Below are 24,877 nucleotides of genomic sequence, written 5' to 3' on the forward strand. Positions count from 1 at the left end.
TCTTCCCTCCAGTCTTTGATCATGTCTTCTGATCAAATCTCCCAGTTCAGTCTCCAGGGAGATACTTAATAAATAACTTCCAGTGGTATCCAAGTGTTGTGCTTCCCTCTCGTCATGAATATCCTCAGAACTAATCAATACACATTTCTTTATCCCCTATCTAGGTGAGTGTAGTCCTAGATATCAGGGATATCAGAATGAACCAAACAGCAAGAAGAAAGGCCAGGATTCCCAGCCCAGTCAGCACATTAAAATCACCTCTGGACATATAAAAAGTTCAAAACCTTTACACCAAAAATCAAATAACCCAATTAATAAGTGGGCAAAAGAATTAAACAGATACTTCTCAAAAGAAGAAATACAAATGGCTAAAAAACTTGAAAAAATGTTCATCATTAGCATTAACTGCAGATATTAGGTTCAAATGTATATATCAAAATGACACCGAGATTTCATCTCACGGCAGTCAGAATGGCAGTCAACAAAAATACAAATAATAATAAATGCTGGAGAGATTGTGGAGAAAAAGGAACACTTTTACACTGTTGATAGGACTGTAAATTAGTACAACCACTATGGAAATCAGTATGGAGGCTCCCAAAAGACTATGCACAGAACCACCATATGACCAGGATACACCACTCCTTGGTATTTATCCTGAAGAATTAAAGTCATCTTACTGCAGTGATACATGTATCCCCATGTTTATAGCAGCACAATATACAATAGCCAAACTATGGAATCATCCTAGGTGTCCATCAATGGATGAATGGATAGAGAAAATGTAGTGTATATGCACAGTGGAGTTTTATTTAGCCATAGAGAAAAATGAAATTATGGTATTTGCAGGAAAATGGAGACCATCATGTTAAGTGAAATAAGCCAAACTGAAAAGGTCACGGGTCATATGTTTTCTATCATATTCAGAAGTTAGAGAGGAAAAAGGAAAAGAAAAGTGGGGATAGATCTCCTTAAAATCAAAGGGAGATCAGTAGAAGAAAAGGAGCAAGGATGGGAGGCAGGGATGTGGAGAAGTGCTAGGGAGTTGATGTTAGCCAAATTATACCATTTTATTATGTATGTACAAATATGTAACAACAAATCCCATTATACACACAACTATAATGCACCAACAAAAATGGAGAAGAAAAATAAAATAGACTGGAACAAAAAATACAGAGGTTCAAATGCTACTCCCAAGAAATTAAATCTAAATATCTGGGGATATAATTCATGCATCAGTATTTGTTGTTAATTTTCGAGAGCCATGTGCAGGCAAAAGCTCATGGATTTAATGGAAATTAATGTCTGATACTGGCCCTCTCCATACCTGCTTTGAGGACATCTAACTGGCCTCTGAGAACCAGCTTTGTTGTTTCTAGAATGGGGATGATCACACTATTGTTTGGATTTTTTTTAAGCATTTGGCACATTCTAGAGGTTAGTGAACGACAGTTGCCTATGCTGCTTCTGATTTCATCACCACTGTTCTCAAGGACCTAACAGCCAGAGAGACAAAAGCTGAGTCTTGCTACCGTGGAACTACCCCACATTCAGAATGTTGGGCACTGCAGGCACATGGCCAAAACTCACTGTGACCCCAAAGACCTCCATGAGGACACCAAGGGAGGTGTTTTTGAGAAGAGGTATCACATTTAGCGGGGCTTAGATGAACGATACAATGTGTCACTGTCACCTTTCAGAGAAAAGGCAAAAGCCCTCTGAGTGTCCAAACTTCTGTCTGGTTGTTAAAACTCTAATCCCTGTTTCCCTCTTCTCCCCAGGGTTGAGCCGTTGGACTTGAATGGTATTCTTCAGCCCTCCACCGGGTCAGGATCACATTGAACCTCATCTCTGCGCTGGCTTCTTTCCTTATCACCAAACACTCCCTACATCAATAATCTCCTAAGAAGAGTAGGCCCTCCAAAAGGACAGCCCAGGCTTCCCTTTGCCATGTTCTATACCAAGAACTATGCCCTGTTGCTGAGCTCTGTGCAATGTTTAGTAGGCAATGACAGACACAGTTTCACAGGCAGAATGTAATCACAGGTTATCCCGTGGGGGCCATTGGGTTCTATCAAATGAGTGACTTATCTGCCTTTCAGGTAACCATGTTGCTGCAAAGGGCAGTTTCTAAATCCAAGTTTTAGTCTTTCCTGGTGTTCTCAGACACGTGACAGTGACCCAGCTATGTGCAACAGATCCTGAGATAGTATCTACCCATCTAATCCCAGAACCAGATGTCAATCACCTTCTGTTTTTATCATGTCTAACAGTTGCAATTAAAATTTGATTCTCCAATGTTATCCTTTCCCCCTTTGTCTTTCCTTCTTCATGGTTATTCTCTGGACATTTCTTTTAGTTTATGCACCATCATTATTGTATCATGAGATCAAAGTAACCAGAAAACAGGCCTATTTCTGGAACATCCGCAGTATCCAGTATTTGAATAAACCTAGTGAAAAGCTGAACTCTTACTTTCCAAGATGCCTGCCCTGCATGTCTCCATACCCAATTGCAGGGATGCCCATCACCCAAGTTTATGTACAATGACATGTTCAATACTGAACTGCACAAATGACCTTCACACCCATGCGAGTCACCTGAGGGGACTGACTTCTGTTTTCTCCCAGTTGCCTTTCCAGTGCTTCCTCCCCACCCTTCTGCCTCATCATGATCCTTCATACCTCCTCCCCTCCTTCTCTCCCCCGCCCCCACCATCTCTAAGTAAGCTTTGGATAAAAAAATAAAATAAACAACATCAACAACAATAAAAACCCTTTTTTTTCCCAGAAATAATACTTCAAAAGTCTACCCCAAATTTTCACAAATTGGGTTCATAAATTCTGGTCTTGGGTGATACTTTCTGAAAACAGCAGCATTGTTGATGAAATGCATTCAAGAAAAATGCAGTGAGCCATATTTCTCCTGAAAACTTACAACTTCTATGAAAATTTGTATTAAAAGCTCTGAAAAGTACTGCAGTGATTTTGTTTTAACACTGTGCTTACCAGACTTATTTGAACATACAACCTGTTTAGGTAGAATACACTTTGATGTCTCTGGAATACAGATTTCTTAGAGCATCACTCAGGAAACACTATAAAAGATGAACAAACTCCCATCGATAATTATTTTTTTTCACATGTGTCTTATCTCAGAGAAAACCTCAAACATTCCCTCATGCTATTCCTGGACCAGCCTGTCTTTTTGTGGAGAAAGTAATTATAGATGAACAGATAGGAGGTTCCTGAAACAAGGAATAGAAAAAGCATCAGAACCCACAGTGGAAGAATGCCCCAGGGTATGGCTTTAGGGACAATCAGGGGAAATATAGGGGTGGCCATTACACTGATGGGCTTCCTGCTAATGGCAGAAGTTTCTGCCTAAACTCCAAGTGAGATATTTCCCAGTCTAAGGATATTTTGCAGAGGGGGTTTAGAGACAGCTTTCAATAGCCAGCGTGTATACAAGTGGAGCAAGAGCCTGACAAGGCAAGCCCTGGATACTCCTGCAGGTCCCTTCACACCCAGGAGAGCAGGCCAGGTTCCCTTCCATGCACCCTTGATGTCCCTTCCCTAAACAGGAGAATATGGAGTTAAGCAGACAGGACATAAATTTCAACTAAAAACAAGCATTTTAACACATACTTGCAACAGCTATAATTTTTATGTCAGAGCTATAGGGTTTCTGCTAAAAAGTCATCAGTGTGCCACATTTAATAATGAGCTTATAGCTATATGTGTTATACAGAATAATGCACAAAATTTAGAAATGTGTGAAATATAGAACAAAATATTGCTCTAATTTAGGGATAAGTGCTGTGCACATCAGTACATTTTAAGAAAAACGTCCAAGATCCTGGGCCTCTTGTAGCCATTCTACCTGTTAGTGTACACAGTCATGAATCACCAGACTAGAGATAAAGGTACTGGGAGTGTGGTCTTGCCCTGACAAGCTTAATGGCCTTGGTTCTATGCTTCAGTTTTCTCTAGGTCTCCTCAGCTAAAACAAGAGGGGCTACATTGACTTGTTAAAGTTTTCCCTATTCTCATGCCAAGAGCTAACATGCAGGACTTTGTGAGACCATCATAAATACCACGTGAAGAAGTCTGTTATCATGGACCATCAGCCCTCTCAGCCTTATAGTCTGTGTTCCAAAACTCCCGTCTCTTAGCAGCAGATAGAAGTAGAAAGCTGGGAAGGAGATGTCACAATTCTACCTTCAGGTCGGCTGAAGATTTTCTAGTGGCCCCAACTGGCTGCCCATGAATCCTAACCCCTTCCAACCTTTATATTCCCATCTCCTCTCCTGAGAGAAGGGGTCCCACACAGTGCTCATTCACCTCTTATCCTCCCCCGCAAAACAAACCACCCTTGTTGAATTATTAGGAGAGTGTGTTTAAATCATTCCCCCTCTCTCTCTCCCTCTCCCTCTCCCTCACAAACTCACACACACACATACACACACACACTTATATCCATGTGGGCAAGAGAAAAGTGATGATTTAGTTTAGATAAGTTCTTTCATGTTTTAACAAATATCACACACACACACACACACACGTATCCATGCCAAAAGCTGACTGAAGCATAAAGACTTATTGCCCAAAATCTAAAAAGAGGATTGAAAGAACTTCTTTTCTTAATTATTTAAAAAATAATAATAATAAAGAAGGAACAAGACTTAATAATAAATAAAAATGAAATTCCCAGAAGCAAACCTCTTCCTGTCTTCCCACCATCTGGGTCCACAGGGAGGGTCTAAGGGGCTGTGCATTTCTGCCCTCTCAGGGAAAAGTATAATCCTTTCCCAGAAGCAATACTGGGGCTTGGGGATGATGGAACAACAGTAGAACATGCCTCTGGCAAGTACCATTTGATATCAGCATTCACACAGACCACCATCCCCTCAACGCCAACACCTGCAGCCTATGCTTTCCACCAGCTGCAAGGCCAGCCTCAGTAGTGACCAGCCAACCTTTACATCAGTGTGTGGAGGCTCTTCCACAGATGGTTGCTGGAGTGATCAGAGTCCCTTCTTTGGCTGTAAACATTCAGTGGAAATGTATTGATTCTTCTTAATGTCCTTTGGCGACATTCTTAAAAGCTCTTGGAGCTATTTCCTGATCTATTCAATAGTAATAACAAGAGTTCCTATCTCAAAGGGCTGTTGAGAAGATTAAAGTAGTAATGTTAATAAATGAGCATTAGGCTTATTTCCTAGAGCAAAGCAACATAAAATATATATTAGACATTCATTGACATGATTATAATTCCATGATGCAGCCAGGTAGGAAGTGCTCATTTGCTCCATCCCCGGGGCTCCTACCTAACCAGCTTCCTTCATCAGGAGAATGGAGGCTGGCCTGGCTACAGGCAGGACAGATCTCTCAAGAGGAGGGCAGTCATTCCGGGGAAGGTGGGAAAACGCCTCAACAAAAGCTCGATTTGCCCCTAAGCTGCTCACCTTGCTTCCAGGTTGCTCTGATGCTAGACTCATGGGCACCCAGAAGACAGGCAGGCCTTGGTCAGGCCTGAAAATAGACAAGTTCCCTTCCCTTCAGACATCACTCAAATCATCCCTCACAGCCTGAACCAAGTGACTGTGGAATGAAACGCAATCTTATGGAACTGGGTCTGTTAGGGTAATTCTTCATAGATCTTAATAGGAGGTTAATTTACACAGGATATCCTTGTTCTATAGTACCAATAATTTTCCTTCTCATGTGGTTATTTAGATAGGATATAATTATCATTTCTTATACTCCAAACCACAGTTCTTTTTTGTCTTTCTTTTGTCTTGGAGGATAAAATGAAACCACAGGTAAAGGGTACAATGTGGTGGTGGAATAGGGGGATGCAGTAGGGATGGGACTCCCTCCTCTAATGGGACACCTGTACTATGCTCTCTGCTCTCACCTGTTACATTGAAACAGGAAATAGAAATATATGCCACTCTCTATTTTCAAATAGATACTGGTTCCTTGGTCTTCACCCCAAAGAGGTTCTTATTCTGTTCCCAATACAGAATATTTGCAGGCCAATAGAATAAGAACCCCAAACAGCAGAGGGATTTGGACTTATGGTAGTGTTGGATTCCTGAATAAGTAGCCTAGTTCTAAAGAATGGCTGATGTGAGACCAAGCAGAAAGGCGACACAGACCTGCCAGAGATTCTCTGAAGGCGAGGAATCAAGGGTCATCTCAGCTGACCAGCAACCATCTGAGGACTAAATATAAAATGTGCCATTTTCCCTGTGGTCTCGGCATGTAGAAGCCATCACCACTGGTAGGCTCAATTGACTTGGAGTAAATGTCTGCTACTCAGCAACATGGGGGCTCAAAATAGAAATTAAGTTGAATGATAGAAGAATAAAGTTACATTTCTTGCATGCCTGAATGTGTGCGCTGAGACTTGAACTTAATGCAGGCCAGTAACATCAGATTGCATATGGAACACAGAATGAATGGAGCTCCCTGGATTTAGCAACTGGTGGCCACGTGTGGCACAGCTGTTCCTTAATGGACTGGCAGGGGAAATACAAACGCACTGTCCTAGAAGATCTTTCAGCTTTGATTATGAGGGACAAGCTAAAGCAGTAAGGCAGAGTTGTTGTGTGGTCTAGAAAGTGGTGCAGAGGGAAAAAGGAAAGAGAAGTTGCTGAGTAAAGGGTGAGATCTTAGCAGCAGATGGCCAAGCTTTCAAGGGGATGGTAGATTTCCAAGCTGTGACTGGTGTTCCCAGCTTTAACACAAAACGCATAAAGCTCTTTTTAAGCATAAAGACTTATTGCCCAAAATCTAAAAAGAGGATTTAGCTAGTGGCTAGTGAGAAGATTGAGTCCCAAAGCCACTTCTATTAAAAGAAGAAAGAAAGAAAAAACACCTCAGTTGGGCCATCTGAGAAAAGGACACTGGTTGAAATGACTTTAAAATGATTCTGTAAAATTTTTAGGGCCAAATGTTATATGCCCATAAATGAGGACTGGCCTGCAGGGGTCTACATAATTACTTCCAGTTACTGGTGAACATGCACTTCCCAAACAGTGAAGGGACCTGTGTGCCTTGGGACCTGAAGGAGGAGCATTCTGGGGTAGGGCAAGGAAAGAAAGCAGCATAGGTGAATACAAACACAAAGGGAGAAGGAAATGGAAAAGATAAAAAAGAAGAATGTCAAAGGAGCTAGAAAAAGGAGCAGACCTTTAACAGAATCAGCCCAGGAACGGTGCATCCCTAAGCCTTGGGTTTATAGCCTCTGGTTTACTGCATGGAAGGCCATGCTCCACACAAGACTGAACCAGGACAAGAATGCATGGAAGATGAAGATTTGCAGAGCCTGGCATTGTTTCTGTCTCCTGTGTACTCTTTCACTGACTCCCACCTGAAAAAGCACTCAGGGCTCTTAGACACCTCAGATCATGGGAGAAGAGTAATCTGATTAATTAGTACTGAAAGTGCTGTTACAGAGGCACTGGAGACTTAATATATTATCATTCCCTGGCTTTTGCTTGGGGGCAATGCTTCAAACACACACACACACACACACGCACACACACACACACACACACACACAAAACCTCATGACAGAATTTTGGGTACTACAGAGCATGCATTGGTGAAGCTATTTTCTATAATTTATCTACTTGTTAAATATTTATTAAGTATCATTTCTCTGCAAGGCACTGTTCTAGACCACTAAAGATTCAAAGAGGTGCTTTATAAAGAAACCTTTCAAATATCCACATACAAAAGTAATTATTTACTTCTCATACTTATAAATACATGAGCCAGTCATTGGGGTCTAAAACTCTGGGGTATGAAGTTCAAATGCTAGGATTATTTTGCCCAGTATTTTTATACTTCCTGTTTTCCAAACCCTAAAGCATCCAGAGTAATCCAATCTGATGAATATTATCTTCTAACAATTAAGTAATCTACAATAGCGACCAGTGAGATAATTCCCAGCAGCAGTCCTGTCTTGCTCACGTCACCCAGCCCACCTCTAAGAGGTCCCCACATAGATGCTGCACTGCAGCTCAATTACTCCAGATATTCTTTCTCTCAAGGAAGAGTCACTGAGCTTTGGCATTTTAAGGAGAAAAATGGATAGCAGATGAGATTGGCATTTCTTTGGCCCGACCATCTAGTGATGGCCGCATCAGTACATGAACTTGTGAACATCCTCAGGATCCATGCTTGCTGGAGTGCCTCTGAGAGGGCCCACCTCTCAGGATTCCCTCTCCCTCAGCATTCTTCCACAGGCTGTAAACATGCCGAGTCCCTTTCAATCTAAGACTTCCTTTAATTCACCACCACTGTCTAATTCTCACCCTTTGCATACCAGGACTGGATGACTTCACAGCCAGGCTTTTTAAAAGATGCACCTGCCCTTCTCCACCTTTGGTAGACTCACCCCCTAGCCACGTGGTTTCTGCATTGGTGCCCTACAGAAGCAATCTGGCAGAGACAACTAGAGACTTCCCTCTTGTCAAACCCGTCGCTTTTTCTTAGCACCTATTGCTCTCCCACATTGTGTACCACAATCTATGTAACAATTTCAGTGTCCAACCATTTGTTAGGAGACAGTTGAGGCTCAACCTGGGGGCTCCTCTACAAAAGTTCTAAGTGGGGGAAAGGTACCTAAGTTAGTTACTGCTGTCATCCTCTTCCCTGTCTCCTATCTGCATTGCTTCCTCCTGAGAACTGTCACACCCACATCACTCCTGGACTAGCTGCTCTCCTCCAGGCCATTGAATCCAAGTCCTTCACAGCCTTTGCCCAGACAGTTGCCCACCTCCCCCGAACTGCCCACCGTCACTTGCCCTACCCTTCTCTCATGTCTAAGGAATCTCCTGTTACTTCTTATGAATAGCTCTACCTCTACAAGCAGTTGGATCTCTAAAAACACATTTATTCCCTCTATAAAAGAGTGAACATCTTCCCAGAGTATTAAAAGATCTCTGGGTTGGAGGTGTGCAGCTGGGGGCACAACCACGAAGGATCACTACAGACATATAACATTTTGAACTTCTACTATGACTATGAAAGCTAAGCCCCTACTATAGGCAAGGCATTCTTCTTCAGCTGATTATCCTCATTTTTTATATGAGGAAACTAAGGTTTAGAGAGGTAACCTGATCTCTAACCCATTTGTTGTCATCTGTTTGAAGCCATGGACCACTCTGTCACTCAGGAAAATGCTTTTTCCTACAAGACATGTTACTTGGATTCTCTAGAGAATTCTTTATAATTAAACCCCCATGAAGTGTGAGCCTCTCCCACAGGTGCTGGGCCCCTTGCACACTGAGGCCTACTGCTTGTGATCTCATTGGGTCCTGGACATTATGTGGCAGCACAGACATTTCCTTGAACAATCAGGAAGATGTTAGGCCAGAGCACTCTGAATGTCTAACTTCTCTGTCCAAATGACCCACACGGCCCTCTAACCTGACCATAATGTCTCCATACTTCATCTATACACTGGTTGATGGATAATCCATGGGGGCCTCCTCAAAACCCCCTCTCCTTTGGTTTCCCACTTCTGTGGAAGCTTCTTCTTAGCCAGATTTGTAGAATCCGCAAACTCATACATCCCAAACTAAACTGGCTCCCCACTTGCTCCTTCTCCTATGTATTTCTACCATGGCACTACCATCCATTCTCAAACAGAGTTCTTTTCCCATCCACTTATTTATGTGAACAAAGTTTCTCAGTATATAGGGGTATAGAAGAAAAAACCAGCACTATAAATGACACTACATCCTATCTCATTATAACAATACTTACTATCCATCCACAGATAAGAGAACTAATTTTGTGTGGGGGGAGCCACACTCATCTCATTAAAATGCACATTTTCCATGTATTTTGTTGTTGTTGTTCACCAGTAATTCAACAACCAGTTGAAATGCTTTTTGTCCAACTGTAGAAATTAATCATTCAAATAATTTTCCAACGGAGCAGAAATTTTCAATATGTTATAACTTATATGAGATGCTAACATTGGGAAAATGGGTAAAAGTAACTCAGAATATCTTTGTACCATTTCTTACAACTACATGTAAATCCATAATTATATCAAAAAATTAAAAATCTGGTTTGAAAAAGTTATAATCTCCAAAGAGTTATTTTATTCAAAATGTTTTTAAGCTGAGAAACAGGTGACAAACTAAAGATAATGAAAAGAATGTAGTAAGTTACCTTGGTAAAAATTTTACAGGAGAATTGGAACAAAAACATAAATTCAAAGAGAAAACAGGAACAATAAATATTCCCCAATTACTAAAAATAGGTGCATGACCATGAATATTTAAAAATAACAGCGATTAACAAATCAGTAATGTTCTGGGGACATATTACAAAAGTAAGTTTAAGATTTATTTTAAAATTGTCAGCAGTTTAAAACAAGATAATAGCAGCTGTCAGCCATGCCAGGAGCCAGTCCTCTCACTCTCAAGCCCTCCTCTGCCTGTCGCACGAACTCTGCTTGTCCTTCTCGCCTCAAGCCTCAACACTCTAGGAACCCCCTCCTGATGCCATCAGTGCAATCAACCACACTTTCTTCCATTCACCTACCTGGCCTCAGCACACAGGGTTTTCAATGTGTCTCACTGGTCTGTCTCCCAGTCACACTGTGCATCCCACAAGAGTGAATCCCTTTCATTATTCTATCTCTGCATCACCACAAAATACATTCTGCATTTGTTCCTTGAATGAATGAATGAATGAATGATGAATGTGTTCTCATGAGTTTGTTATTAGTGGCTTAAAAAGAGCCTGGTCACCACTAATTCATGTCTTCTGTCTTTGAAGATATATCTTCAGTTCTGTGCTGCTTATTGTGGCTAACGATGTTCAAACCACTGCACATTAGAGGTTAAGGGGATCCCATTCATTCACTGATCCATGTACAAAAAAAAAAAAAATTCTTCCCTGCATTTGCACAGCATTAGAAGTACAAAATCTGCTAAAAGGTAGAAATGGTGTTGATGGCAAAGCAAGACCAGTCAACAAATACCTCCATGTATCTACAGAGTGACTTAAGCCAATAGCAGTTGGAATTAGATTTAATTTTCCAACTTTTGGGCTGGCACGCTGATCTGTAAGTCATTCAGCTGACCTTCAAAATGTAGGGCTTTGCATGTTGACACAAACAGATGCCACTATCTTGAATCCTGTAAAAGCTCTATTTAAAAACTTCCAAATGTCTTCTCTAACATGTTATCACAGCTGTCTGTACTACTTTATACCTGATTTAGGTCAATACAACTCCTTTATTCCATCACAGTTAGGATTGAACAAGAAGAAATAAATAAGAGCCTGAGCAATTTCATATAACTCAGATCTGCGAGCTGTTCAGTTTAGTATTCTACTCCTGAAAAGCAACATTAAGAACCAGGTCATAGGAAGCACTTTTATTCCTCAAAAGTTTACAAATAAAATATAAATACCTTCAGCTGCTGCTGCAATTCATTATGAGTCAAAAACTCATGAGAGGAGGCAAACACTACTAGAAGCCATTTACATGCAATACCTTCTCACTTGTTCACCTACCCTTTCAGTCAATGAGACTCACAGAGCGCCTGCTGAATGCAAAGTACTCTGCTTATGCATAGAGGTCACAGACTTTAGATTTCATCACTTTCTAAATGTACTCTGTATATGTATACGTGTGTGTGAGAAATTCTCTGCAGTTTTATCACACGTATACATTTGTGTAGTCATTACTGCAATCAGCTTAAAGAACTAATCCATCACTGAGATCTCTCTCCAGTTGTCCTTCATAATTTTATCCCTATATCCTACTTCCCAACCATCACTGCCCCATTCCTACCCACTGACAACTACTCATCTGTTCTCTACCTCTTTAATTTTGTCATTTTGAGAACACTCCATAAATGAAATTATACAGTATGTAACTTTTGAGACTGGCTTTTTTTTTTCCACTCAGCATGATGCCCAGTCTGTCCAAGTCGTCGCTTTCATTAATACTTTGTTTTTACTGCAGAGCAGTATTCCACCGTATGGATGTACCACAGTTTGTCCAGCAGCCAGTACTGAAGGACATATTTTCTCATTTCCAGTTTGGAGCTATTATACATAAAGCTGCTGTGAGGATTCATGGACAGGTGCTTGAGTGGACCTGTATTTTCCTGTCTCAGGGACTGATCACCAGGAGTACAATTACTGGCTCATATAGTAAGGGGTTCACAAGAAATTATCAGAGTGCCTGTGGCATATCATTTTCCGTAAGAATTCCAGTTTTCCTGCATCCCCACCACCATTTAGCGTTGTTTTTAATTTTTTCTTTCACTCTACAGGCAGGTATATAATGGTGCCTCATGGTGTTTTAATGAGCTTTCCTCTAACGGGGGCTATTTTCCATCTCTGTATCCTCTGTGGTAAAATAACTGTCCATGTCTTTGTCCATTCTACCATTCTACTTCATTTTATTGTTAAGTTTTGCCAATATTTGTGCTTTACAAATAGTTCCTCCACATCTGTTGTTTCTTTATGCAAGTTAATAGAGTCCTTAGAGAAAAAGTTTTAAATTTTGACAAAGTCCAATTGGTCAGTTTTTATTTTTCTGAACCATGCTTTTGGTATCATATAAACACTCTCTGCTTAGCCCTGCCCTAAAGTTGTTTTCCTGTTTTCTTCTAAACATTGTGAGTTGTACTTTTTAAATTTAAATTTATGATGTACTTTGAGCTAGTTTCTATATGAGTCCTGAAATTCAGTTGAGGTCCACCTTCTTTTGCCTGCCGATGTCCACTTGCTCCAATACCATTTGCTGACACTAATTGTTGGCTTTTAATGTCTATAGTAAATGTGAAGATGTTACCCCATTCACTGCCCAGCATAGTAATATATTCCTCTGGGGTCAAGTTTCTTTTTTCCTTGACAAGTAAGGCTTTCTAGGAATTTACCAATCCTTTTCCCCTGAAAGGCTTTTTGCTCTGTTATTTGTTTTCTAATAAAAGTTTATTTTCTGTATATTTATTTCTTCTCTTATTTTTATTACTTCCTTCTGTCCTTATTCTTTTAGTTCAATATTTATTCTTTGTTGGTTTCTGTAGATAGGTAATTAGTCAGAATTTCTTTTTTTCTAACATACAAAGCTATAAATTTCCCCATATAAGTCTTCTTTATTTTGTTTAAAATTTTTTCCTATTCTCATTATGATTTGTTCCTTAAGCCATTGGATAATTAGAAGTATACTGTTTAATTTCCAAATACTTGGGGATTTTGTTGTTTTTATTATCTTTTTATCATTGATTTTTAGCTTATTTCCAATGAGAGGAGAGAACAAATTTTGTGGTCTCAATCTTCTAAAATTTACTTTTTGGTACAGATACACTTAGTGAATTTTCCACGGTACATGTCTTTGTCAGCTTTTTTGTCACTGTGACCAAAAGACCTGACACAAATAACTTAGAGAAGGAAAAGTTTATTTTGGCTCATGGTCTCAGAGTTTCAATCCATGGTCAGCTGACTCCATAGTTCTGGATCTAAGGTGAGGCAGAACGTCACGGTGGAAGGACATGGTGGAGGAAAGCTGCTCAGTTCATGACATCCAAGAAGCAGAGAGCTTGAGTGCAAGGAGCCAGGGATACTATCATCTCCAAGGACACATCCCCAGTGACTTCCTTCCTCCAGCCATGCCTTATCTGCCTCCAGTTACTATGCACTAATTCATTCAAACTGTTGATCCATCAATTGGATTAATCCAATGATTAGGTTAATGATTAGGTTATAGCTCTCACAAACTATCATTTCACCTCTAAACATCCCTTCATTGTCTTACACATGAGCATCTGGGGAATGCCTTGTATTCAAACCATAAAAAGATAAGACAAGAATGTATATTCTATTCTGTGTTAATACACTGGTCTAAGTTTGTTACTGAGTCAAGTTTTTTAATCATGTTTTTCAAATATATGTACTGAATGTTTGTTTATTCTATCATTTTCTGAGAAAATTATTTTAGTACTTTTTTGAGAGAGAGAGAGAGAATTTTTTAATATTTATTTTTCAGTTTTTGGTGGACACAACATCTTTATTTTATTTTTATGTGGTGCTGAGGATCCAACCCAGCACCCCGCACATGCCGAGTGAGCTGTTACCGCTTGAGCCACATCCCCAGCCCCTGAGAAAATTAATTTAAACCAACAAGTATGATTGTGTATTATTTTATTTTTATTATCTTTTTATCATTGATAACATTTTTATCAAATGCTGTTTATATATATTCAAGGTATTGTTCTTGGCTACACTCAAATTTGTCGTGTTACATTTTCCCGTTGAATTTACTTTTATAATAAAATTAGTTCTATTCAGCTCTGATGATACTACCTTAGAGTGTACTTTATCTGATGTTAGAAAGTTACACTGTCTTTTTTGGATTACTATTTGAATACATGTATTTTCCCATTCTTTTATTTTCAATCCTTAGAATTCTTATGTTTAAGATGTGTCTCTTAGAAATATCACATGGCTGGAGTTTGTTTTCAGTTTGACAATTTTTGGCTCTGAATTGGTGTGTTTAGGCCATTTATATTTAACGTAATTACTAACAGATTTGAATCAATGTCTTACAATTTGTTTCTATTGCATGATATTTATTACCATTTTCTTATCCTTTATTAACTTCTCTGGATTATCTCCTGCTTTTCTAGTTAGCTAGTTAGAGATAATTCAATTAGTCTTCAATAGATCTCTAAAGATGACAACTTAATTTTTAACTTATTACTAAAATTAGTACCTTTTCTAGAGATATAGGCAAAGAAGCACTGTGATTTCACATGCTTTTTTCCTGTCTTTTCTGATTCTATTGGCATAATTTAATTATGCAAATATTTTAAAGCCAAAGAGACATTATTATCATGCTTTTAATATTTTTATCCTTTCCAGCATTATTAATTTCTTTCGACATATCTCTGTTTCTAACTTTGGTTATATTCTTTCTGCCTTCATAACTTTCTCTAGCATTTCCTTCTGCATTGGCATAAATTATCTCAGCTTTCATTTGTCTGAAAGTATGTTTAACTTCTTTCTTTTTAAAAGATATTTACCAAATATAGAATTGTAAGTTACTTTTTAGCATTTTAAAAAAGATATAAGTATGTTGTCTTATGACTCAGTTTTTGTTAAGAAGTCAGCAGGTCTGACTTATTGTACTTTTTAAGGTAACATATATTTTTTTCTCTTTTTTGGAGATTTTTGCCTTTGTCTTTGGTTTTTAGCTTGTAATGGACCTAGACAAAATTTTCTTTCAGTTGATCCTGTTTGGGGTTTGCAAATGACCTTGGACCAATAGCCAAGTGACTGAAAGAAAATTTCCCACTTTCTTTTTTTTATATTAAGAAAGGGGGAATATGTGGGAGGCCAACCTTACTGGTGACTGAGTTACACTCCCCAGCTGGGTGCTGAGGCGCTCAGTCACAGAAATGGGTGTGTCTTGCTACAGCCCCATGGGTGAAGCTATGCTCACCTGTTCCTTTGTAATATAACCCCTTGCCCTGTTTAGGATAGAATCTTCCATGGAAGTGCCTTGTGTGTGTCCCCTCCTCTTACTGTGCCCTTGGGTGTGGCCTACCCAGGTGTCAGTCAACCTGCTGACAGTGGACATCATGAAGATAGACTCAGCCCCCTGAAACCTGACCCCTTGCCTCATTTGAATAGCTTCTCCTCAATAAAAGGGGTCAGCGTGTGCTCTCTCTCTCTCTCTCTTTCTGCGGACCCTTAAGGTCAGAGGAGCCGTCACAGCAACCCCAAAGAAAAAGGTTAAAAAAAAAACAATAACAAAACAAAACAAAACAAAAAAAAAACATCTTGAATCTGTAGTTTGATTTCTTTTGTTATTTTGCAAGATGTTTGGCCATTATCTCTTTGAATATTGCTTCTGCCCCCAATTTCTTTCTCCTCTTCTAGTACTCCAACTTATATTAGAAACATTTTATTAGTTCTCAAATATTGATCAACCTCTCTTATTTTTTTTCATCACTTTTTCTCTCTGAACTTCAGCTTGTAAACTTTCTAGACCTTTAATTCTTATGCTCATAAACTCATCTACTAATTTCTTTATTTGAGTTACTGGTATTATTTTTTAGATTTAAAATATCCACTTGATTCGTGATTCTAGATCCCAGCTCTCTGAACAAACTCTTCATCTTTTTATCTATTTTTTCATGTTAATTATAATTATCTTAAAACCTGTGTCCAATAATCCCAACATCTGAATAACCTAGGGTTTGAATCTATTGTTTGATAGTTTATTTTTGTTTTGTTTACATCATTTGACCCTGTCTTCTGGAATAACTGGTAATTTTTTATTAACGGATGGACATTGTACATGAAAACTTGTAGAGGCCCTTGATGGTATTGTCTCCCTCCAGATAATTTTTTATTTAATTTTGTTAGGCACTTAGCATATAGGAAGCTAAGCCTCTTCCAAATAAGGGTTAAGCGTATTGCGGCCTTTGTGTGACTAGGCTATTTCTGTTTCACTTGCATAGAGGGAAACCCAAGTGCCCCCTCAACAGGGCCTCTGCTCCATCTTCTTTCCCCCTGTCATGAGACTCCTGCGATCAATGTTTAGATTTTTTTTTTAATCTTTCAGAAGTTATTTTCTACTTGTTTTCTTGGCCATTGGCCCTAAGAATGTGTAGTTTAATATCTAGCAAATATTGTAAGAAAAATCACAACAGGAAATCAGGCTCACTTGTGTGCTTTCTGTTTTTCTGAAATCTTGGGCCTGAACTTGAATTTCTGTCTCCCCATTAGTGAGACTGAAGCAAGCTCCCAGCTGCTTCTCTCTAATCTGCTTTTATTCCTTTCACTGGAAATTTGACAATGTTCCTGAGTTATATACAGGGCTCACTTCGATGTGTTTTTCTTCTCTCTGGGATTAGACTCCTGAAATCCTTGTGCCTTGGCCTCTGTCTGACGCCTTCAAATAGTTAAGTTTTAACTGGTCTATTTAGTTGTTTAACATTAAATGAATCTTGCCAATGCCCCTAGCTCTGATAAAGTAAGGAAACATTTAGGGATCTGCTTCAGCCCAGTGATTCTTATCAGGCAATATTGTCTCCATGATGGGCAGGAAGATCACTTTTTAAGGTTCAGTTAGCAACAATATTCCTAGGCCCAGGGAAACTGCTTCTGAGTAACTTTTGCTGTCAGGACCCCTTACAGGTGCACCAAGAAGGTTACCTTTGGTGATTTGGGAGGTGCTGTCTTACGGCATGATGAGTACCCTCTGCAATGGTCACTTTTGATGAGGATAATTCAAGTCTTGAAAACTCACTATTCCATGGATTATTTGAATATGACCTTCTAGTCCACTCATTGCCATCATGAAGATGAGACTGGTTCACACTGGCTTTCACCTGGAGCACAGGGTCCTCTCCAGTTTACCTGACCATCTTGGATATGTGTGAAAGAAACCCACGACCCTTCTCTGTCAGCCCCACCATAATCCTTCAGATTTTTTTTTTTTTTTGCTAAAACTATCAGCCACATACTGCTGCCCATCGCCTACAAGTCATCTTTATGATGGCATCTATGCCCCAGCCAGCCCTCTTTCCCTGGTGATCTATCCACTTACAATAATTGCAAATGAACCTGAACACATGCTTTGGTTTGTATTGGATCCCTGGAAATACCAGGTTCTTAATTGGAGTACTTGAAAATAGGTCATTAATACAAACAATGCTCTTGCCTTAGTGGCCTCAGGTCACCAATAACATCATAAATTTCTGGTATCTCATGTACTGAGAACTAAAAATATGAAGCTCATGATGAAAGAACTGCTTTAGAACCGGAAAACTGTTTCAGATACAACAGAGCCAATAAAACTCAGCCACACATGTTAACGAAGCATTTGATTTAGACCCATATATACTTAATTTTATCCTCCCTTTCATTGCCTGAGATGTGTGTATATATGTGTGTGTGTGTATACCTCAAGATAGCAACCTGATTCACTTCATGGTTTTCCATGTTCTGCTTCCTTCTTTTTTTAATATATATTTTTTTAGTTGTTTATGGACCTTTATTTTATTCATTTATTTATATGCAGTGCTGAGAATTGAACCTGGTGCCTCACACACTTGAGGCAAGTGCTTTATCACTGAGCCACAACCCCAGCCCCTCTGCTAATTGACTCAACATCTTTCTCTTTTCCAATTGACAACATTAGCTATCTTTGGACACTTGCTCAGTTTTTCTTTGTTAATTCAAGTTGTCCTAGACTCGATTTCACAATGACTCTATTATACCTGGTGTGTGATACAGCATTATCCAATATTCCTTTAATTTATTACTCTTTGCTTCACATTTTATAACCAAAAAGAGTAGCTTTACATGACCTCTTTTAAGTCACCTATAAAATGATTTCTAAATTCTAGCCATTCTCTTTGAAATATTGAAATATTACTCCTAATTATGATAATTCATCATTAAAACAAATTTTGGTATAATTATATCTAACATTCTTTGAAAATGCATACAACTTGTACTTGATAATTGTTCTTTCTTTCACATGATAAATAAACCAATTTAATGACCCTTATTAGCTGGTATGATTCCCTATAGAATAAAAAGACATTGTAAAAGGAATTATCTTTCCTAAGTATACAGTTGTTGTACTCAGTGTCTGCTCTTCCTAGGTGGGCTGGCATGCCCCACCTTCCGGAATTTCACAGTTTCTCCTTGAAAGCCCAGTTCACACAAGAAGCCCACCAGTTTCTGGTACAGTGATTACTGTAAAGCAGGTCCCATCATCTAGTCCCTTCTGGTTAGTTTTCCTCTTGGGGCTCTCTAAGACTTAAAATGAGTCTTATTCATGCCAGCAATTTATTTGAGTCTAAATTATAGCTTCAGTCTAGAATATCTTGGGTGTTTGCCACTGTTTGCTCTAATACCTCTTATTGGCCTACACTGAGATATTTTGATAGAATCTCCAAAAACCTATCCTCAACCAAAGCAGTTAATTCATTGAGTAAATTTATTTTGTCATTCCTTCTTCTTTCCCCAAACTCACTTTCACAAATTTCCTTCAGACCTCCTTGGGGTTTTTTTTGGTTTTTTTTTGGGGGGGGGGTTGTTTTGTTTTGTTTTGTTTTTCTGCCATATTTGGCCTTTGTTTTACTTACCCAGGTGACTGACAGCTTCCTTGTCCCAAGGCCAGGTGGCAGCACCTGCCAGGTCTTCCCGCACTGAGGTGGCAAAGTAGACATTGAGGAAGTGAGTACTGTTGAGCTGCAGGGCCTCCTTCAGCTCCTTCACACTCATGTATGCCCTGGATAGCGTGAAAGAAGAGAAAATGTCACACCAAAGCATAGGTAATTAGAGAAAAGGAGGGCCACACCTAAGCACTCTGATGGAATTCCCAGCCAGCATGGCCTTTTGGAGGGATGCAGAGGCAGAGAGCAGGCTACCATGAAGATATGAAGAGAGGGGTTAATACACCTGTGGGGTATTATTCCAAGTTACATAATATGCTACATTTCATAACACTATGATATCTGTATGGATACTCAGAATTTGACATCATTCTTAATTCTCCACTTACACCCCAACTATTTCTTCAAGAAAAAAAAATCCAATGATATTACTAATTCTTTGCCTTCAGAATTATCCCCAGGTCATGGTGAAGAGCAACTTCCAACTCTTGGTCTCTGGTACTTTTCCTCACATTGAAGACTTATTACAACAGAAAGTCTAGTGAAGTCACTGTTCAAGCATATGTCTACTATCGGCACTTTTTTTTTAAAAGAGAGAGAGAGAGAGAATTTTTTAATATTTATTTTTTTAGTTCTTGGCGGACACAGCATCTTTGTTTGTATGTGGTGCTAAGGATCGAACCCGGGCCGCACGTATGCCAGGCGAGCGCGCTACCGCTTGAGCCACATCCCCAGCCCATGGCATTTTTTTTTTTAAGGAAAAGGGAAAATAGTGGCTAGAAAATTAAAGTGGTAAAAGAAGATTTATAGGTGTGAAGGACCTCATAAAGCCACTATAAATAATGGTAAATGTATGTACATTTCCCACTCCCACCCCTGAATCCACAGAAACTCACCCCGTACTCCTACTGCCTTGTGATATTTACTACATATCTTTATTGGTGGCCTCCAAAGCACTAGGCAATATTACATGCATACTTATGCACAGAATTAAAGCTCTATTAAAAACACATGCCTCATGGACCACAAGAAAGGAAACATGCATTTAGCCTCTTTTAGAAGCTCATATATAGTCAAAGACCTTCAGCTTTCTGGCACCAGTGAAATTTAAAACTTTCCATAAGCAAATAGAGTTTTATCATCCTCACTGAAGAGTGGTTTTAAGAAGGAACAACTTAATCAGAGCCCTGGAGCCCCTTAACCTCCCTAGTTGTTTTGCACAGTGGCCATGGTCTACTATTGCAAATGAAGGGACCTTCCAATTGTACATCAGCAGGGAAGATAGCCTCCTCAATCTGCACTGGAAATTTCCTTAATAGATTTCACTTTGCGATCACTATTCCACCAGGCATTGAAGTCTTCCAACTCAGAAGCTCACTTTAGGATACATGACCCTTCTTCTGCTGCGCTGCCTCTCTACCATGCTGTCGATGCCATCTATTCACCCATGGGTAGGATGTGCTGGCAAGGAGCATTAGAGAAATAGAGATCCCAGAGAAGACCAGTTCAAAAGGAGGAATAAAAGCAAAGAAGAAGAAAAATAAGAACCAAAGATGTTTGGGAGAAAAGGGATAGGGCTTTTCAAATAGCATTTTATTAACTTATAATATCTTGGAAAAATAATTCTCAGCCCCAAGAAATCATCCAAGCTCCATGAGGTGACGTCAGATGTGATCAGAGGGATATTCCTTCCACTGCCTTCCTGGAGACACAATGTTTTTGGGCTGTTGCCTGGTTTTCCCTGAACATTAGTCACATTCCCTTTTCTCATTCCCTTTCTTCTTTATTAAAATAATTATAACTTTACTGATGGTTTGGAGTGATGACATCAAGTCAATCTTCAATGTGGAGATGTTTCAATAGGTCAGGAGAGGGGAGGGGTAAGAAGGAGAGGAAAGGAGGGAATTAAAGACCAATACTACACTCAGTCCAGGGGACCAAGGCAATCTGCACCCTTTCGCTGTTCTGAGCCAGGTTCCCAATTCAGATTGGGAATTGGAACCTGAACAGTTTTCTCTTTTAGCCTCCCTCACTTTCCCCCAATCCCCTGGGGCCTGGCACGGTCGATTGGGCTATCTCCGTGTTACTGGCTTCTCTGTCTACCATTTACCAGGCTTGGCTGGTATCCCTCTGTCCTCCCTCTACCCAGAAGTTCTGCTCATTTCTCTTGAGCACCTTCCAAGAGGCCTCCTCCTCCACCAACCTCATTAGCTGGTTCTACTCATCTCTCTTTTCTTCCTGTCCAGGCTATAAATTACCCTTCCCCAGGACAGTGCACATGTCAGTCTGGTGGCAAACAGGGTGTGGTGCTCGGATCCCTGCGTGCCACAGAAATAATGGAAGACAGCAAGTCCAAGGGAGAAAATGCATTGTAAACGCTAGAGGCGCCGGACAGGCATTAATTGAATTGATAAACAAAAAACTTATTTTGCTGGGAATAAAGACTGTGATCTAGATTACTCTATAAATCAGAGAGGATAAAAGTGTGTGAGGTCAGGGTGACTGCTCTGCATGCAGAAGTCCCTTCCTGTTAGATCCCATGTAACCATTTCAGAGTCAATCAGAGCAAATCCAGATAAAAGTCTTAGCTTCTCAACTAATGTGACCAGAGCCTGACTCAGACTTAGAGTAGGGCAAAAATGAATACAGTTCTTAAATGCAAAGCTGAACAACTTGCTCTGATTTATTAAGGGACAAATAAGCTTAATATTCAAGGGAACAACATGAAATACATAAATGGAGTAAAATGTCCATAGGTCATGAACTAACAAGAACAATGCGTTCAAAGGGATGCATTTTATCTGCTTAATTTCTGCTGGAATCCCCCTTTTTCTTACTCTCTCCATACTCCAGTTGGAGATGCTGCTTACTCACCCTTCTGTTTGAGGGACTTGGACCACGCAAAGTGAAGTTGCATCTCAAGTTTCATAAAAATTGTCTCAGAAACCAGCCCTCCCCAAGGCTGATGCATCAAGTCATTTTGCCCCATGGCTCAAGCCTGTTATTTCTGATGAGTCCCAGGAAGAATATATGCTGCTTGACCACTCTAAGACTGATTTGCTAATTTAGGATAGGCCCTTGCCCAGTTTCCACTCCACTGTGTCTTACCATCTCCTGGGCTTTGTGCAGTCACTCTGATTGCTGCCATGCACCCTGAGCACAGACCCCCAGCCACATGCTGGCTTTTAGAGCACACACAAGTCCCAAAGCTTGTTCAGTTTCTATGTAAAAGTGCATGAAGAATGACTCATTATGCTCTCGTTTATTATCCATTAAGTAACCCTTTATAGACTGATAGAAATAACTCAAGAAGGCAGCCATAAAGAAGAAAAAGATCTTGAGCTATCTGAAGGAAGATGAACCAGTATCAAAAACTGGCATGCTGAAAATTAAGACATAAGGGATAAATGTGCACCCAAGACCAAGATCCACAGGCCAGGCAGAGCAAGCCCTCACTGGGAACTGCTTGCCCTCTGCAGGTGGGGAGGTGGCCTCCAGGAAACAAAAACACATGCCCCAAGGGCACTCCATAGGTCCTCACAAAACAACTTGTGCCAAAGCTGGATGTTTTGGTTCAGTTAAATCTAAACCTTCCCGTCATTACTATAAACTATGATTCTCTATCCAAAACACACAGAAGGGTTCCTGCCATGCCTCTCATCCCATCTGCCACTCGGCTTCCTATCACCTAGACTTCTCCCTGAACCCTTGCACTGTGCCCACACCTTAGGGCTTATGTGTCTACAAAACAACAATTGGCTTCTCCCAGCTGCCCAAAGCAATTTCAGAGACTTAGCTTTCTCTCTTCCTTTCAAATTCTTTCTGCTCTCCATCACCATACCCGCTCCACTCCCCTTCATTTCCCATTTCCTGGTTATTCCATACACGAAGAGCTTCAGCATCTGGCTCCATCCTCCATTTCACCCCAGCTCTGATCATACCCCTTAGAAATGTCCACATTTATGTGAAACACCTCTGAGAATAGTCGTATTGTTGATTTCCTTGCCTCGGATGACCTGCACCGCATTCTCCTTTGGCCACCTATTCTCATCTCCACTCTTTCTCAAAAAAATTTTTTAGATTTGTGAACTCCTGCAGATTTTTCGTTTCACTTGTCTATACTTTCACTTGTTTATAATCATGTCCTCTCCAGGGATTGCTTGAAATCTTCCATATTCTTCTCTTGCCCCTGTGGGCTCAATCTCTTACTCCCTAGATAATCATGCCTTCTTCTTTGGTGATAAAACCAAAGCCACTGGTCATGGACTCGTCACTCCCTCCCACACCCCATACCCATGTGCTTAAACTTATTTACTTCCTTACCTATTTTTGCTCTTTCCTCTGATCCCACAGGATGAGGTTTTCTGAGCAAACTGTAACTAACACCCTGCCTTTTTCCTTCTTCCTTTCCAATTCAAACTTCCTAAGAGAATAATTCCCCCATCTCCCATTTGCTTCTTTTTTCCATCTACACTTATAATGCCATTATAACCCAGCTTTCATCTGAATCGTTTTATCAAAATTGTTTTTATTATAGTTGTCAGTGACATCTTAAGTTTTCCTCCCTATAATATAAAAAAAAAATTCAGGCACCCTCTTACTGGCACAGAATGCTGCATTTTTATTATTGGTTACTTCCTCCTCCCCAAGCTCTCTGTTTCCTTTGCTTTCACTGCAGTGCACTTTCCTGATTTCCTCCTATTTTTGAGACCATAGATTCTCAGTCTCCTTTGGGGGCTCTTCTTCCCCCTTCTAACCTTTAAGTTATGTCCCAGAGTCCTGTGTGTGACCTAAACTTTTCTTGTTCTCCGTGTCCACCACTGAGAACTCCTCAATTTTAAATGTTCAAGCAACATCACTGCTTGGATGGCTCTAAATATGTAAATGTACCCAGTCCCACTTCTCGCTCCAAGAGTAGATTCTTACTTCCACCAATAAGTGAATATCTACCTAGTTTACCCACAGACACCTTGACATCGCCATGTCAGTGTGATGAATGGTTCTACCTAAGCACGAAACAAATTCAGACACAGAAAATTTCAGTGCATTTGGAATAGTGGTCCTTTTGGCAAAGCTGTTGTAGCCATATTTTTCCATAAGTGTATTTTCAAGAAGGGTTGAATTTTAGGTTACATGCAGAGGAGGTGCATGCCTGTGTCCATGAAAAGATAAAAGGTCAAGGACAAGAGAAAGAACACAATGGCATTTTGTGTCACTTACCTAATTTTACAAATTGGATTCTGAGCTCCTTGGGAAGAAACTAAAATAAGTCTTCATAAGAAATTTATGAGTCCCAGGATATACAGCTATTCTGCTCTAAGGCCTAATAAAAAGTATACAACCAATTGAGGATAAGGGTCACTCTCACCACGGCTGGCAAGAAAGAAGGGCTATCAGCACCATTCTGGCACTTGGGAGTTTTACAGCCTTGAGTTGCCCTAGAAGCCAGTCTTTGAGAAGGACAGCTTTTCCCCAGAATAAATGCAAGGGCAGAATACCATCTGGAAACTGAGTGTCAGCAGATGAAGTAGAGACCATTGTAGAGTTCAGTGGCAAACAGCAGGACAGCTAAGGGCACAGATCTTTAAGGTCCACTTTTCTGGGGATTCCAAGAACTGCTAGAGGAATGGGATGTTGTATGAAGATAAGATTTTGTAATTGTGCATTGAGCTAATGTAACTTGATGGT

At 40.0% G+C, this 24,877-nt stretch overlaps 1 protein-coding gene across 1 annotated transcript in view; it reads right to left on the minus strand.

The window, feature by feature from the left end:
• The window catches only part of Pappa2 (pappalysin 2), a 256,472-nt gene that overhangs the window by 139,085 nt on the left and 92,510 nt on the right, over positions 1-24,877 (minus strand). Inside the window, exon 4 of the mRNA XM_015492059.2 lies at positions 19,160-19,305. Coding sequence (XP_015347545.1) covers positions 19,160-19,305 — 146 coding nt within the window. The remainder of the gene's footprint in view (positions 1-19,159; positions 19,306-24,877) is intronic.

Source organism: Marmota marmota, unplaced genomic scaffold (assembly GCF_001458135.2).
Source record: "Marmota marmota marmota unplaced genomic scaffold, marMar, whole genome shotgun sequence".
Taxonomy (NCBI): Eukaryota; Metazoa; Chordata; class Mammalia; order Rodentia; family Sciuridae; genus Marmota; species Marmota marmota.